At 37.2% G+C, this 13,361-nt stretch overlaps 1 protein-coding gene, 2 long non-coding RNA genes and 1 other non-coding gene across 4 annotated transcripts; all 4 read left to right on the top strand.

Annotated features, from left to right (window-relative positions):
- Nucleotides 1-1,893: 1,893 nt before the first annotated feature.
- Nucleotides 1,894-2,282, top strand: LOC135145636 (uncharacterized). The gene is made up of 3 exons (XR_010283520.1): nucleotides 1,894-1,989; nucleotides 2,054-2,178; nucleotides 2,235-2,282. It is a non-coding gene; the product is annotated as an uncharacterized LOC135145636 (long non-coding RNA).
- A 110-nt stretch (nucleotides 2,283-2,392) lies between these two features.
- On the top strand, nucleotides 2,393-2,928 carry LOC135145635 (uncharacterized). The gene is made up of 4 exons (XR_010283519.1): nucleotides 2,393-2,450; nucleotides 2,499-2,614; nucleotides 2,671-2,759; nucleotides 2,812-2,928. It is a non-coding gene; the product is annotated as an uncharacterized LOC135145635 (long non-coding RNA).
- Nucleotides 2,929-2,999: 71 nt separating this feature from the next.
- LOC135145634 (uncharacterized) lies at nucleotides 3,000-9,689 on the top strand. Its single transcript, XM_064077758.1, has 44 exons — nucleotides 3,000-3,070; nucleotides 3,127-3,240; nucleotides 3,297-3,375; nucleotides 3,432-3,509; nucleotides 3,562-3,623; nucleotides 3,678-3,777; nucleotides 3,829-3,947; nucleotides 4,009-4,116; nucleotides 4,173-4,266; nucleotides 4,338-4,395; nucleotides 4,452-4,562; nucleotides 4,628-4,923; nucleotides 4,985-5,062; nucleotides 5,116-5,196; nucleotides 5,246-5,337; nucleotides 5,387-5,455; nucleotides 5,514-5,599; nucleotides 5,657-5,730; nucleotides 5,782-5,841; nucleotides 5,896-6,098; nucleotides 6,158-6,224; nucleotides 6,282-6,350; nucleotides 6,408-6,500; nucleotides 6,563-6,612; nucleotides 6,678-6,745; nucleotides 6,813-6,942; nucleotides 6,998-7,095; nucleotides 7,145-7,242; nucleotides 7,298-7,393; nucleotides 7,455-7,502; nucleotides 7,564-7,618; nucleotides 7,680-7,762; nucleotides 7,814-7,898; nucleotides 7,989-8,120; nucleotides 8,171-8,342; nucleotides 8,395-8,485; nucleotides 8,703-8,780; nucleotides 8,837-8,926; nucleotides 8,984-9,035; nucleotides 9,090-9,165; nucleotides 9,216-9,258; nucleotides 9,328-9,427; nucleotides 9,488-9,562; nucleotides 9,619-9,689. The coding sequence occupies exons 1-44, from the start codon at nucleotides 3,029-3,031 to the stop codon at nucleotides 9,677-9,679; spliced, it is 4,014 nt and encodes a 1,337-aa protein (XP_063933828.1). The 5' UTR covers nucleotides 3,000-3,028; the 3' UTR covers nucleotides 9,680-9,689.
- Nucleotides 9,690-11,237: 1,548 nt separating this feature from the next.
- Trnal-caa (transfer RNA leucine (anticodon CAA)) lies at nucleotides 11,238-11,321 on the top strand. Its single transcript has one exon. It is a non-coding gene; the product is annotated as a tRNA-Leu (tRNA).
- The last annotated feature ends 2,040 nt before the right edge of the window (nucleotides 11,322-13,361 follow it).

Below are 13,361 nucleotides of genomic sequence, written 5' to 3'. Positions count from 1 at the left end.
TAAGAAAGATAAAGTTAGCTAATTTTTAGGCCCGACTTCATGTGTTTTTTGTGTCTTCATGTTTTTGTTTTCCGTGTTATATGTTTTGAACTGGGTCTTAGGTGTTTATGTATACTGTGTTTTACCTTTTTTATAAATCTCTCAGCCCTGCAATATTTTTCTCTTCAAGGTTTGGGGCACGACTCTTCGTCCAATGCACTTTCTCAAGTATCGCCACTTAAGTTATACGACTGTAGTATGTGCAACGCACCAAAAGGTTACTTCACCCCTATGAAGAGTGTTGAGCGTTGTGTATGAGATTAATATTTAAAATACAACTTTATTAATCATGACACAATAAAGCAACAAACAGCATCGAAGAACAAACAAGGCGGACAGAGAAACAGAACAAGAGATCACTAGAACAGAATACGCAGCTCATACGAGAATAACAGGACAAAGCAGAACCTTGTAGCAAGAAAAGGATCCCAAACCATTAGAAAAAAAAACTACTCGGGTTCTCTTCGAGCGTGTAAAAGGTGAATATACGTGTGATGTTTGACAGAAAACTAATCACGTGACCTAATTAAAGTGTTAGGAGGTGGCGGACCTTAGGCTAGTTGGCTGTCAGCTTGATAAACAGTGTGTGGCTCGTTCCTTTTTCTCTTCTGTCCGTGTTCTTTCTCTCCAAGTATTCTCAGAATATTTAACTTTGCTGCCATAAGGTGACGTGAGTCTTAGTTATATAAATTAGTGGTACTGAAGAATATCAAGAATTTTCTGACACAAATTATATATAGATAACCTGTTTTACTTCCAAGATAGTAAAATGCGGTATTGACTTAAGACCACAGAACAAAAATTTTTATTTTTAACAGTGGTAATAAAAAAGTTACTCAACGCTTATAATGTCGAAATTAACCGCAAATCCTTAAGTGGGCGCTACCAGATGAACGCGATTAACCCGTTATAAGGGTACGCAAGTTCGACAGCTAAAGGCGGAAGCCTGCCTGCCCCCAGTGATGGAAGGCCCAGGTCGGGGATTTCCCGCTTTTCCAGTCCTTAGGGACAGTTTTTACAGCTTTATAAAGAGCGTACACTGTTGGACACCCATGCCCCTACTACCACAGAAGAGGGGAATTCAGATTAAGCGGCTTGAGGTCTCTTACGAAGATCAGACGTAGTATACCAGGGCCTAAAAAATATTTTGACATCTGGTACCTACTTTTAAATGAAATCAATTTATTAAAATTTTATATGTATATTACATTACACAATTAATTAGAACTGAAAAAGTATTACAAAATTCGTCCCACAATTTTTGCTGCTTTGCAGTGAGAGCTATGTCATTCACTTTGTTTTTTATATTACTCACTTTGATTTAACAAAACAAGTAAGGTTGATTTCGAATTTATTAAGCTAATCCTTTTAGCATTCATCAAAACTGTTTAATTTATGTGGCCTATTAAAATATTAAAGCCCTCCCTCTCAAGTGAATACAAACAGATAGATACGTTAACCAGTATACCATTATTAGTGTTTTTACTGCACCGCCTACCCTCCCGCTATTTAAGATAAGATTTTAACGCTGGAAAAGTATTTACTTGTTTAGTATTTAAAACCTTATTACAAAGTGACTTTCTGTACTCTCACTTTTATTAATGTAAATACTCTTAACGATAACTTTAAAGTTAATTAACAAAAGATTGCTTCTTAATAAATAAAGTTATTAAGTAAATATGTGCGATCCTTATGGCGATTTACTTAGTCATGTTTTAAACAATGGCGACGTAGCTGATGTTACTGTAAATCAAAGGGCTTTAGTCGATAAGATTTTAGCAAGGTACGTCGTTCTCCAGTTAATTTTCGCTCCTTGGTTTTTACTTTGTAGATATTCCTCCGAATTTACGGTGTACCGAGAACTATTACAAAACAGCGACGATGCCGAGTCGTCTGAGGTAGAAATAGAATTTTGCAGTGGTGATTCTCCAGCGCCTGCTCTACATTCGGGTTATTATAAAATCAATTGGCCTTTTTTTTGTTTAACTTCTATAAATTCACGTATTCTGAAAAGACCCAAACTGTGCTCATTTACCACCTTGTCACTCCATTATCTATCGTAACAACGGCTTGCCTTTCAACGATGATTCATGGAAGCGTGTCACGGTTATAGCCGAAGGAAATCCAGATCCAGAAAAAGTTTATTGACCTTATCGGTTATTATTCTTCTCATAATATTTTTCAAATAAAAAAAGTTTGGTTTCTTCGGAGTTGGCCTGTTATCCATCTTTTCTCTCTGCGATCAGCCCCTGTAAGTTGCAACTTCTATTTTTGAACCAGAAAAAATACTTTTTTTTCTCCTGCCGATTAACTCCTTTTATTATATAAAAGGATCCTTTCAGGTGAAAAAGTAATGGCTTTTTTATGGGAAGAGAATCAGCTCCATACCCGTTCTTGCAAAAATTCAGCTGGTAGTTTCTTCTTCTCTTTTTTTTGTAAAGATATTATAAAAACTTTAGAGTCGCGTTGGACAATCTTCTCTATGAAACTGAGGGAAACACTACCTTTTCCGCATCTACAGAACTTTGAAAAGTTTTTAAGTAACTGCTTAGCCTTCACTCGGCACTTAAGCAAGGTTGCTTATAATTTTTCATAAAGTTCTTAAAGTACATTCCGTTTGTTTCTTCTAAGATTTCAGTACTTTATAACTTTACAAAAATATTGGAGCTTGAAAAGAAAGTGGCTACTTCTTATAAAACAAACTTTTGTTTGAACCAACAGTAAATCTTTTTTTATTATAACTTTCTGTTTTAATAAAATCATAAAAAATAGAAGTCATAGCTTTCTCTCACTCTTTCTTCCCTCCGAAAGTAAAGACCTTCAGTCACCATCCGGACTTTTCTCTCTGAAAGACACAGAGATGAGGGAACTTCACTTAACTTCTACTTTTTTTTTGTCGGTTGTTTTTTTTGTTGTCTTTTTTTCCATAACCGACCTGACTATTATTATAAAGCCAGAAGAGCCGAAGCAAAAGTCTGTGGATTTGAGGATGGGCCTCACAACGGCTTCAGTAAATGCAGACAGAAAATTGGTGAACTTATTAACTTGTTTTTGAACGTAAAGCGCATTATATAAAGAATTTTTTAGATTTCTGAGATTGAAAGAGTTACGAAGAAGATACCGCCTTCTCAACTTTGCATTCAGCTCCTCTACGGCGGGTGTGCTGCTGTTCAAGACCACTTTTCGCTCGCACCGAAGCCTGTACATTGTACCACCGCAGCATTACTGTTTCTCTTTATATTTTTTTTTAAAAAAAGGAGGGGGAAGATACTACGACTCTTGCTAAAACCATCTCATTCCTCACTTCCATCTTTTCATCAACTGCAAAGAATCAAAGTTATAAATATTCACGTTATCAACGACTTTGAAAAAAGCTTCTTTAATAAAAATAGTTAAAATCCCTTCAAAAGAAAGCGACGACCTCTTATCAACTACGCTTCCTCTGTCTGGCCACGGAAAAGTTTTTATTGGTCGCCATATAGTTGTGTCTGCTTTATTTTATTAACTACTTCCTCTTTAAAGGATTTTCCACGCATCAGACTACAGGCGCTGGCTACCATCTGTCTTCCGCCTTCTATCCCACCGTAACCGTCCACTGTCTGGCATGTGGTCCCCCTCACCTCTTTATACGTGCAAAGGTGGAACGAGAGAACGTGGACTTTGTTGATCCTGCCTTGGCCCGCTGGAATAAAGAGCTTCTCTTCGCATGCGGAATGGTCGCCCGGCTAATTTATGAAGGTTAGATTTGAAAAAAGTAATGATTTTTGCTTCTCTGTATTACAGTAACAGAGGAATTTATTCGGCTGAGCATTCCAGGCGCCCTATTGGATGCCTATCAAAACTGGAGGACGTCCGAACTTTTAGCGAGTCATTATGCCGCTGATGGGCTACTTTCGTCTGATAATGAAGTTACTGGGCTTTTGCAAAGTTTCCTGCCAGTGTTTGCCTGCTTATTTATATATATTGCAGCTGTTCCGTCTTAGAAATGCCGTCCTCGATAGCGCCTCTTTTCTGTCATCCACTTTTCATCATCGAGTGACTACTCCCAGCGAAAAAGTGGGGGAGTACCTTCGCTCGGTTGCTGGGTTTAGTGGACTCCCTGCCTTGTTGTTTACATGTCATTATTTTTGAAGGGGTTTTTCTGCTCCTCGTTACCCTCACTGGCCGTATTTACTACAAACGGGGTCAGAATGGCGTCGCAGTCCAAACTTCCCTACCTCGGATTGGGTGCTCTTTGCCTTATACCCACGTGATTTCCCCCCCCCCCCTTTTATTGCTATGTTTGCAATCAACTTTAGAAAACTTTGTGAGACGCACTCGAGATGTCATCCCTTTAATATTTTATAAGGCACATTCGTATGCTTTTTCATTATCAAGTTAACCTTGCAGCCCACCATGCTTTTCGTTGGTAGAGCGTTTTTCGCGACTGTGCCGGGGCTCGTGCGCCTCAACGGAAGTGATTTGGTTTCGGAGTTGAAGGAGCGCGTGTTCTGCGTTGATGAATGCGTAGCTCTATTAAAATGGTCGTCGTCAGACTTTATAGTTTTTTTTTTACTTTTTTTTTTTACTTTTCAGCGTGATAATGAAGGATTATTAATACGAACAAGAAAAATTACCAGCAACAAGAACACCAGTATTTGCGCAACATTTGGAACCTCTTAAGAGTAAACGTTCCCGTTGGTGAGGCTGGCCATTACAAGGCATATAGTTTAGTAGAGATGCGATATTATAGTCCCAAGAGCTTATTTGGCGGGGTGCCCCTTCCCGCATCTGTCCTCCCTCTACCAATGGCTGCTCGTTTTTCTTCAAAAGAACTTGAAATATTTGGATTGCGAGTGCTTACTTTATTAGAGTGGCTTAAGTTTACTGTTTCTGAGCACATTGGTCGGATGTATTATTTTTTTTGTGCAAGTATAACTTGTTTTCATCAGGGAGTTGCATATAGACGAACTTCAAAGCGATCCGGACTTTTCTACTTCGATCCTCACTGTAGCCTCTAAAGAGTTTAGCAAGTTAGATGCTTGTACGCAGAGCTAACTTGTACCTGTCAAGGGCGACTAACTTTTAATTGACCAGCGACCCAAGCTGAAGTCGTAGAAACATTCCGCTTGTTGCGCTGTATCCCGACTACACAAGCAATGCAGCTCCCCGGAGCTTGTACTAATGACGATGATGACGATTTTTATGTAATGCACGTGTTTTATAGGTTACTTTAGTCAGTTAAGCTTCTTTTCTGATATCCCTATTGTAACGCTCAAGCCGTCTTCTGTCAATAAGAAGTTCATAACTGCGCTTGGGGTTAACGCTCCAATCGTTTATTTGTATGCCCATTTTATTTGGCTTGCAGGTGCGGCATTCGGTCTCACTTCAGCTAATCCTCGAGAGACTTGATACTTTGTGCTGGGATAACTATAAGGTCTCTTACACCAGCACTGTTTCGCTTGGCTACGGAATACGTGACCATAGCTTACTAGTTGGTTAACTACTTGTCCTCCATCGAAACGGAAATATCTCCGTTAGAGTGGCAGATTCTAAGAGAGAAATCTTTTTTGCTGGAAGAGTAAGTATACTCATTAATTTCTTTATTTAATAAAGTAAATACTGAGCTTTTTACTAGGAGGGCCGGCTCCTTTTCTATTGAAAGAAAGAGAATGCGCGCCTCCGAACTTGCCATCCCCACTGACAAAAACCGTTCCTCTTTTAGTAGCCGTTATGGTGTTGAGTATTAAAGATTATAAAAAGGAGCTATTGGTTGTTCTCTGCTGGAGTGGAGTCGTAACTGGAGAGCCTCGTCATCTGAAGGTCGCATGGCGTGCCTGTTGGTAATTGGCCATCATTAACGATGAGCGTGTGTAGCGCTTCTTCTGAAGAGGATTGGGTTAATGGACCATCCCCGCCTCGAGTTCCTTCTGACCACCGCTGCTCGTCTGCCTTCTCAACAGGCTCCACTCACGAGAGAGAATTTCCTTGCCTTGAACTATTTGTTGGCTAACTTTTCTCTTTACAAACAACATTATAATAAGTCGACCTCTGTAAAGTTCATTCCTTGTAGCGTTGAGGTTTGTAATGTCTCTACTTTACTCTTTTTAATGCATTGTAACTAATCCAGTAAGCAAAGCCTGACGTGACGGTTATGTTGTACTCGCCTTCCGAATGTTATTGTTCGCCCGAAGCCCGCTTGTTCGGTGACTTTCTGTTATCCGTACTACATAGGCATTAATGTTGCGTATCTTTCTCTGTAGGACTTCCAGTCGTGTTGGAGGTTTTTTTTGACAGCGTGCACCTCCTGGGCGTCCGTTCTGACCCTCCCGGTAGTCCTTCAATCAACAGCAGGCGGCAGAGGGGTTACTCGTTTTTTTTTTATGCAGGAGCACTACTGGTCGAGTGTTTGAGTAAACGAAGGTTGGTGGACCACGCGGTTGCATGCCGTGTTTTCTCGTATTTGGCTTCGTGTGCTAACAGTAACCATTTCTGCTTTTTTTTATATACTTATTATTTAGTTTATTTTTGCTTTTATTGAAAGCATTTTCATCCGAAATATACAAGAAATTTTTTGAAATGGAGTTTGTACCGGTCGATTATATTTTTAAGTTATGATTATTACGGTTTTTTATTTAAATATAAATATTTGTGGTAAGTTGGACTCTCCTTCAGGGGATTCTCTTGTGTACGGAAAACCATCTGAAGTTTACTTTGACCTGCCCGAGTAAAAATCTTTTACGTTTTACTATATTTATTTGTGCTGTTTTCATTGCACCTTCACTATCCTTTAGCGAGTACAAGGATTTATTTCCCACCGTCGACTTTGGTGCTCAGGGAAATACCTTCCTGCGGCTCTGTGGCGCAAAGGACAGGCCTACCGTCGAAGATTTGGCTCTCAAACTCACTTCACAACCAGAAGACGTGCGGCCACATGTTTATGTTTATAGTGTGCTCGTTCTTATGTTCATTATTTCAGCTCTTTCGAGCCCTTGGTGGGCCATGTGGCTATCTGGCAGTTGTAAGGGAACTTTCCGTCCACTTTCGACAGTTTTCGACCCAGTTGCTTTCGAAACTGTACGACTTTTTATGTACTGTTTAGCTTGTATATGATATCCACTATTAGTTCCTCCTCGCGCTGTTTGCTGGCATGGAAAACGACTTCTGAAGCTGATGATTTGGAGGCTTCTCTCTGCGTCTTCTACGAATTGTGTTGTGCCAATGGTAGCCCTTTTTTAAGTCATATATTTTTTTTTACTGCAATCGCTTTATGCTTCAGAATGTGTCATAGCTGACGAGGCTGTGATTCGCCAGTTGTTTAACCCCTTATCCGCCCCGAGCGAGACGACCATTGAACTTTTTTACCACGCTCTTGGTAGTGTTTTTTTGCACTATTTGCGTGGGCAGTGCTGTTTTTCTCTGTTTCTTACAATTAGGGGCGCGCTACATATCACGAGAGGCAACAACTACAATAAAGTTGATAGGTGGCTTTCACATACTTTTCTCCCTCGTGTGTGTTCAAACACTTGCTTGTTTTTTTTATAGGAAAGCCTATTGTGGATGACACCGCGTTGGCTTTGAAGAGCGCAATACTACAGCGGTTTCTTGCTATCATCTATTAATATACTTTTATTTTTCACGGTGAGTTTTTCCTCGTGTAGTTTGCCGTTACTTCAATACGCCTATTCTCAAAGTCACGGCCCTGGTAGTGGTTCCAACTTTGCTAGTCTTCAGGGCCTAGAAGGTACTTCGAGTAATCTTTATTGTTCATTGTGGCCTAAACTTTTGTTCACAGTGCGTTTATATAAACATCTTAAAAAGGAGATGACGTTTCGCGGTAAAACTAAGCACCAGCCCACCACTGCTGCCCCTCTTGCAGGGTACATTGCTGTCATTGGTTAATAGTAAATGTTGCGCGATAGTGATAAGTTATTTGTATAATGGACTTGTGACTGACACGTTATTACAAGTTTAACCCTAGCGGCCACTGCAGCGTATGACTACCACGATGTTGCTACGGCACTTACCTTCATGACCAACAAGAAGACTTCCCCTAACGACGCTCTTCTATTTGCTGCTTTGCTTGCTACACCTTTAATTGGGTGTGTTAGTTATCATTATTATTAATAATGATATTATTATTAGTGGTTAGTCTGAAGGCGAAAGGTTATCCTATTGAAAGGCTCCTGCAAGTGCGCCCTTCCGAAAGCGCCACTCATTCCGTCGAGACGCCGAAGGACGTATTTGACTCGAATACTTCTCTCGATAATAGTTTTTCTCGTCAAGTTAAACTCGTGGAGAAATTGAAAAAAAAGTTTTCTAAAGTAATCTTTTTTTTAACTGGAACACATGTTCATGTCCGTTGATATTATCCAGATTTCTAAAGATGAACTACTTCAACTGTTAATGAAATTCAAAGATTACAATGAAGTTGAAAATTACTTACATTCCTTTGAAAATGCTAAAAGTATAATATTAATTATATTATTTTAGCTTTTTAAAATCACTTCTTTATATTTGCATTTTATATTAGCACTTAACAACTTTATATTAAAATGATATATAACAATTTGTTATTATTATAATATAATAATAAAGCTTACAAGCGATTATTAAACATACGAAAAGCAGTAAAAGTTTATTTTCTGTAAACTTTTTTGTTTATCAAATTCTTCCTATTGAAGAGCCACAAACTCTTGCTGGGAACTTGTTTAATGCGATCAGGAGATGCCGGCCTCACAATAAAAGGACCGTGGACAACGGTTTCATAGCATTGACTGCTCTTTCCTATCCCATCATTCACATCAAAGCTGACAAGAGCCCCGACGACTGATTCGACCGACGGCTATGGAAACCACGTGCGAGGTTATTCCAGCCAACCATCTCACCTTTCTGAGGGAAGTAGAAGGTTAACCCCAGCAGACTTCTTGTGTTTACTGTGCAACTACTTGCACGTGGTTTAAAGGTATCGAACTTTATGTCTCGCGTGGCGCCAGCGACTCTGATGTTTTTGCAAAGTAAGTATTAGTATTTATCTTTTTTTGTTAAATGTTAAAATATTTATAATTCAGCTCTTCTGTATGCTTTTCACACGTCCTGAAGCAAATGGGAAATATCTACCAGCTTCCACCACGTGCAATTCACATGGTAAGAGACAATCGTTTAAGTAATTCTTCGATTCACCATATATATGTTAGTTTTTGGGTGAGGAAAACAGCACGGTGGTGGCATTTAACAACGGTTGTGCTTTTTTATATAAAAAAATTTTCTTGGGTATTTCAATATAATACTCGCTATGTAACATTTTAGCAACATCTTCTGGTTATTCGCTGTTTTTCAACCTCAACTACTTTCACCGACTTCATTATAACGAAGGAAGACGCCTCAACATTCGCTGTTATTTTTATTGGTTGCGACAATGACTTCTTTTACTAATTTTACTGAATACCTGAGAATCTATTTTTTCAAGGTACTTGGTGTACGCTCACGAGTTAGCTCATTGCTTTGAGCCTTTACATAATCAGCAGTTTATAACTTATTTTGGGTATACAAGCATCAACTTTATATGTACTTCTGATAATGACTGTTTTTACTGTTTAGTGCTTTTGCTGAAGAGTTTTATGAATCTTTTTTAGCGGCCAACCCCTCTTTTTCTGTTTAGTGCTTTGCGGAAATATATAATAATAAAATAATGTAGAAGCTCCTTTTTGTGAACTAGTTAAACTTTACTATTATATCCAACATAATTTATTAATATATAAAATTTGTTAATGTATATAATTTCCTTAACTTAATTTCTCTTAAGTATGCGCGCTATAAATTTTATCTTAATCAAAATTTTTGAAGCGCGTACGAGCTAGTTTACTAGTAATTAATACAAAAAAAATTTGTAGGAGGAGCTGGCTACAAGGTTTTTCTTCAACTATCCTAATTGTATTTTGAGGTTCATCACTTTAGAGCACACACCCCTAAGAGGATTTTAAAGTAGTCACATGTATTATAAAGTGTTTAGTGTACTATATGATCTTGTTCTTAATTTTTTAATATAACCGCTCTTGTATAGAGAACCCCCAAAAACCCAGCAACCGACGAAAAAGCAGCAAGCTTTAATATAGAGAAAGTTGTATATTAAGGAAAGCAAACTTAGAAGCGCTCACATATTTGCACTTCTATTTTTTAGTGCATAGTTAGGTCCAATAGTGTGCAGTCTTTATAGTTAATCGGGTATAATATTGCAGGAAAGAACGCATAGTATGTAGATTTAAGTTTTAATTTTATGCCCGATTGTAAAACTTTCTACTTTATAATTGAATATAGCTAAGCATAATTTAATTAGCACAGATGACACTATAAAACGTATATTATAAAGAAGCATAATTGTTATACACTAGAGGAAGCTATATATGCTAAAGTTTACTGATAATTGCACATGCTGGTAGTTTTATTAACTTATCTTCAAATATAATCACTTTGCTGGTAGTTGCAGTGGATTACGTCCGCGACTTAAGGCAGTTCTATAAAGGTTGAGATATACTCTCTGTAATAATACCATGGCATTTACACAGTCCATTTTCGGTTTTAAACTTTGGTGCACATTCACAGTGTAAAATAATTATAATGTAGACATAATTGTAGGTGGTAACTAACTTATAATTTAGTGTATTTATCTAAATTTTGAATGTCCCTCCGTGAGATCACTAAAACTATCAAATTGTAACAATAAGGTCAGTCCCTTACCTCTCTCCTGCTAAGTGTATACTTGCAAGAATGAAATAATAGTAAGCGGAAAAGTGATGTAAAAGAAAATGGTAGAAACTAATTTTTGGATTTTAATTAGTTCTTAATATTACTAATTAAGACACACTCTGATAAGGCTCAGCTATACCTACGCTGCCGGTTAGAAACTATGCCATAATTGTCGTTAGTATTGTATAGTTACGTAAACCTTACCTTATAAAAATAAAAGAGGGAGAAAGGAAGCGCAAAGTTAGACTGAGATAAATCAAAACAGGTGACCCCTTAAACAGTGTGTCCTCCAACAAAATAGGGCTTATAAATAATTTAAAGTATAATAAATTCCTCAAAGACTCTGTTCTACCTATATAACTGTGAATGTTTGTTGCTAAAAAGTCTTCCTTCTTAAAATGATCTGCTGCCAAGGCTTTCAAATAAATCAACTGTATATTTTAATAAATAAATAATATCCGCTTCAACGGGGTGCTGTGGTGGCCGAGCGGTCTAAGGCGCGTGACTCAAGTTCACGTGGGAGTTTTCCCTCGTGAGTTCGAATCTCACCCACAGCAGTTCCTTGGTCTTTTTCTATCTAATTGTCCCGGCTCCTTTGTTTTAGGGTTATTTATCTGTCTATTCTACGTTTCTATTTATTTTACTTACGGTGCGAAGAGAGTAAACGACGTTTTCATAACCGTGTAAAGGGGGAATTTACACCTTATTTTAAATTCGGTTTTCAACTGGGTCTTTTTTTCTTAGTTTTAAAGTAACTGTTTGCCGTAAGTAGTTTTGCAATGATATTAGCTCATAAGACGGACCTCTTTTTTATTTTGTGTATTTGAATTTGTGTCGTAATTAATCAATACGCCTTATATCTTTTACGTAGTTGGTTTACCACGTTAATTTCATAAAATAGGTTTTAACTTAAATTCTTTTTTCAAACTCCTGAATTTGTTAGTTATATGGCTAAAATCCATGAAAGAGCTTCCACCATTTTTTTTAAGATTTTATTTGCAACTCATCTCGGTCTACCAGCATGAAAAACTGCTTTCATTTTTTAAAAAGTTCCCCTACTTTTTTATAATTCAAGTTTATACTATTATCTGTTACTTCTAGCGCTATATAGAAAAGCAAATATATTTATCTTCAAGCTTTTAAGAAGGCTAAAACCACTAAATTTTTTTTCTATTTGTCTTTTGTTTAAACTTTTAGAGGGTAGAGACATGCCTATGCGTCCTCTTCCTCAACGCATTTCTTTATTTTAATATTTACAATGTAGTTTTTGGTTTAATGACGAAAAATAGCCAGCAGGTAAGCGTTTTTGTTTTTTATAACAATTTATATTATTTTGGATTTTATTTAAAGACTACCTAAAAAAAAGGTAATTTATAGTTATTTAAATATTTACATAAACTTTAAGTTTTAAACGTAGCAGTACTTATGGAAAAAAGAGTTGTGGTTTGCGTGGTTGTTTCCTTTTTTTTTCCTATAAGCTTAAGTGAGATGCTGTAAAAAATGTTCTTTATTTACTTTGCTTCTGAAAATTTTCTGTTTCAAAGGAAGGGCCAAATGGTTTTATTAAATTGAGATTCACGCTGAAGTATTAGTTAGCTTATTTAGCTTTTATGTCACCTTGTTTTTCTTCTTCCTGTAAAAAATAACTAAAAACTTAAAGGTTAACTGAGGAAACATTGAAACAGCACTGTAATATGCGCGGGTTGGAATTATAAAAGTAACTGCAGAATTGTATACAACTTAAGCCTTATTACCAACTTGTGTGCACTGTTTTGAAGGGAAACTTATTTAAACTGAATAAATAACTTAACTAGATCACTAGGGGGCTTTATAATAATTAAAAGAGAAAACTTTCGCTTATGTTTTTAAACAACTTTAAACAGTTTTTGTTTGCTTCTTCCTTTACAACTGAAATTATTTATTCCCTTTGCTGAAGCTTGAAGGTAACATTTTGTTTAAATAAACAAAAAGCAATAGTGCTTACAAAAATAAGCAAGTTATACAAGCACATACGTGCAAATATTGAAGATGACTTTGATTATTACTGTAGTAATGAGGAACACTCAAAGAACTTTTTGAATCGAGAAAAAGGCACGAAGCTAATAGCGGTTAAGGAACAGTCAAACTTACAACCAAAGAAGAAACTGTAAAGCGCTGGGGTCTACAATTTTTTGGCATAGTGTTAACAGAATTTCTTGGCGGTAAATTCCTTTAACGGGCAAAACTCTAGGGCTTAAAATAGATTTGTTTACGTTCCATAAATTGACCACTTTTCAATGTTTTGTTGGTTGCTGCCTAATCCGTTAGAACATGGCACTGAAACTTACCAGTGTTTGTTTCAGAGACCGAGTCTGTCTATTACGGTCAAGTTCCACAGACTTACTCTTGCAAATTGAACCTAGGCGACAAGTGGTAAACTTTGTAAACAGTAAACCTATAAGGGTTTAAGGTGGGAAAAGCAGCAACCATAGGGGCGTAAGAATGTCCCTCTCTACGGCAGATTACTACTTTGTTTTTGTCTTCCACTGTTTAACAACGTGCAAAAGTATGGTTGACCCTAAAGTTGAGGTTCTGTATTTGGCTAAATGATAAAAAAA

This window comes from Zophobas morio, unplaced genomic scaffold, assembly GCF_036711695.1.
Source record: "Zophobas morio isolate AGI-343-1 ecotype UQ-CSIRO unplaced genomic scaffold, CSIRO_AGI_Zmor_V1 ptg000167l, whole genome shotgun sequence".
Classification (NCBI taxonomy): domain Eukaryota; kingdom Metazoa; phylum Arthropoda; class Insecta; order Coleoptera; family Tenebrionidae; genus Zophobas; species Zophobas morio.
This window is presented reverse-complemented; position numbering and strand designations above follow the sequence as displayed.

Coding starts and splice junctions, on each gene's coding strand:
- LOC135145634 (XM_064077758.1), top strand. CDS start 3,029: ATGGGCCTCACAACGGCTTCAGTAAATGCAGACAGAAAATTG. Junction 7,619..7,679: donor AAGAGCGCAATACTACAGCG/GTTTCTTGCTAT, acceptor TTCCTCGTGTAG/TTTGCCGTTACTTCAATACG. Junction 9,259..9,327: donor GGTGGTGGCATTTAACAACG/GTTGTGCTTTTT, acceptor GTAACATTTTAG/CAACATCTTCTGGTTATTCG.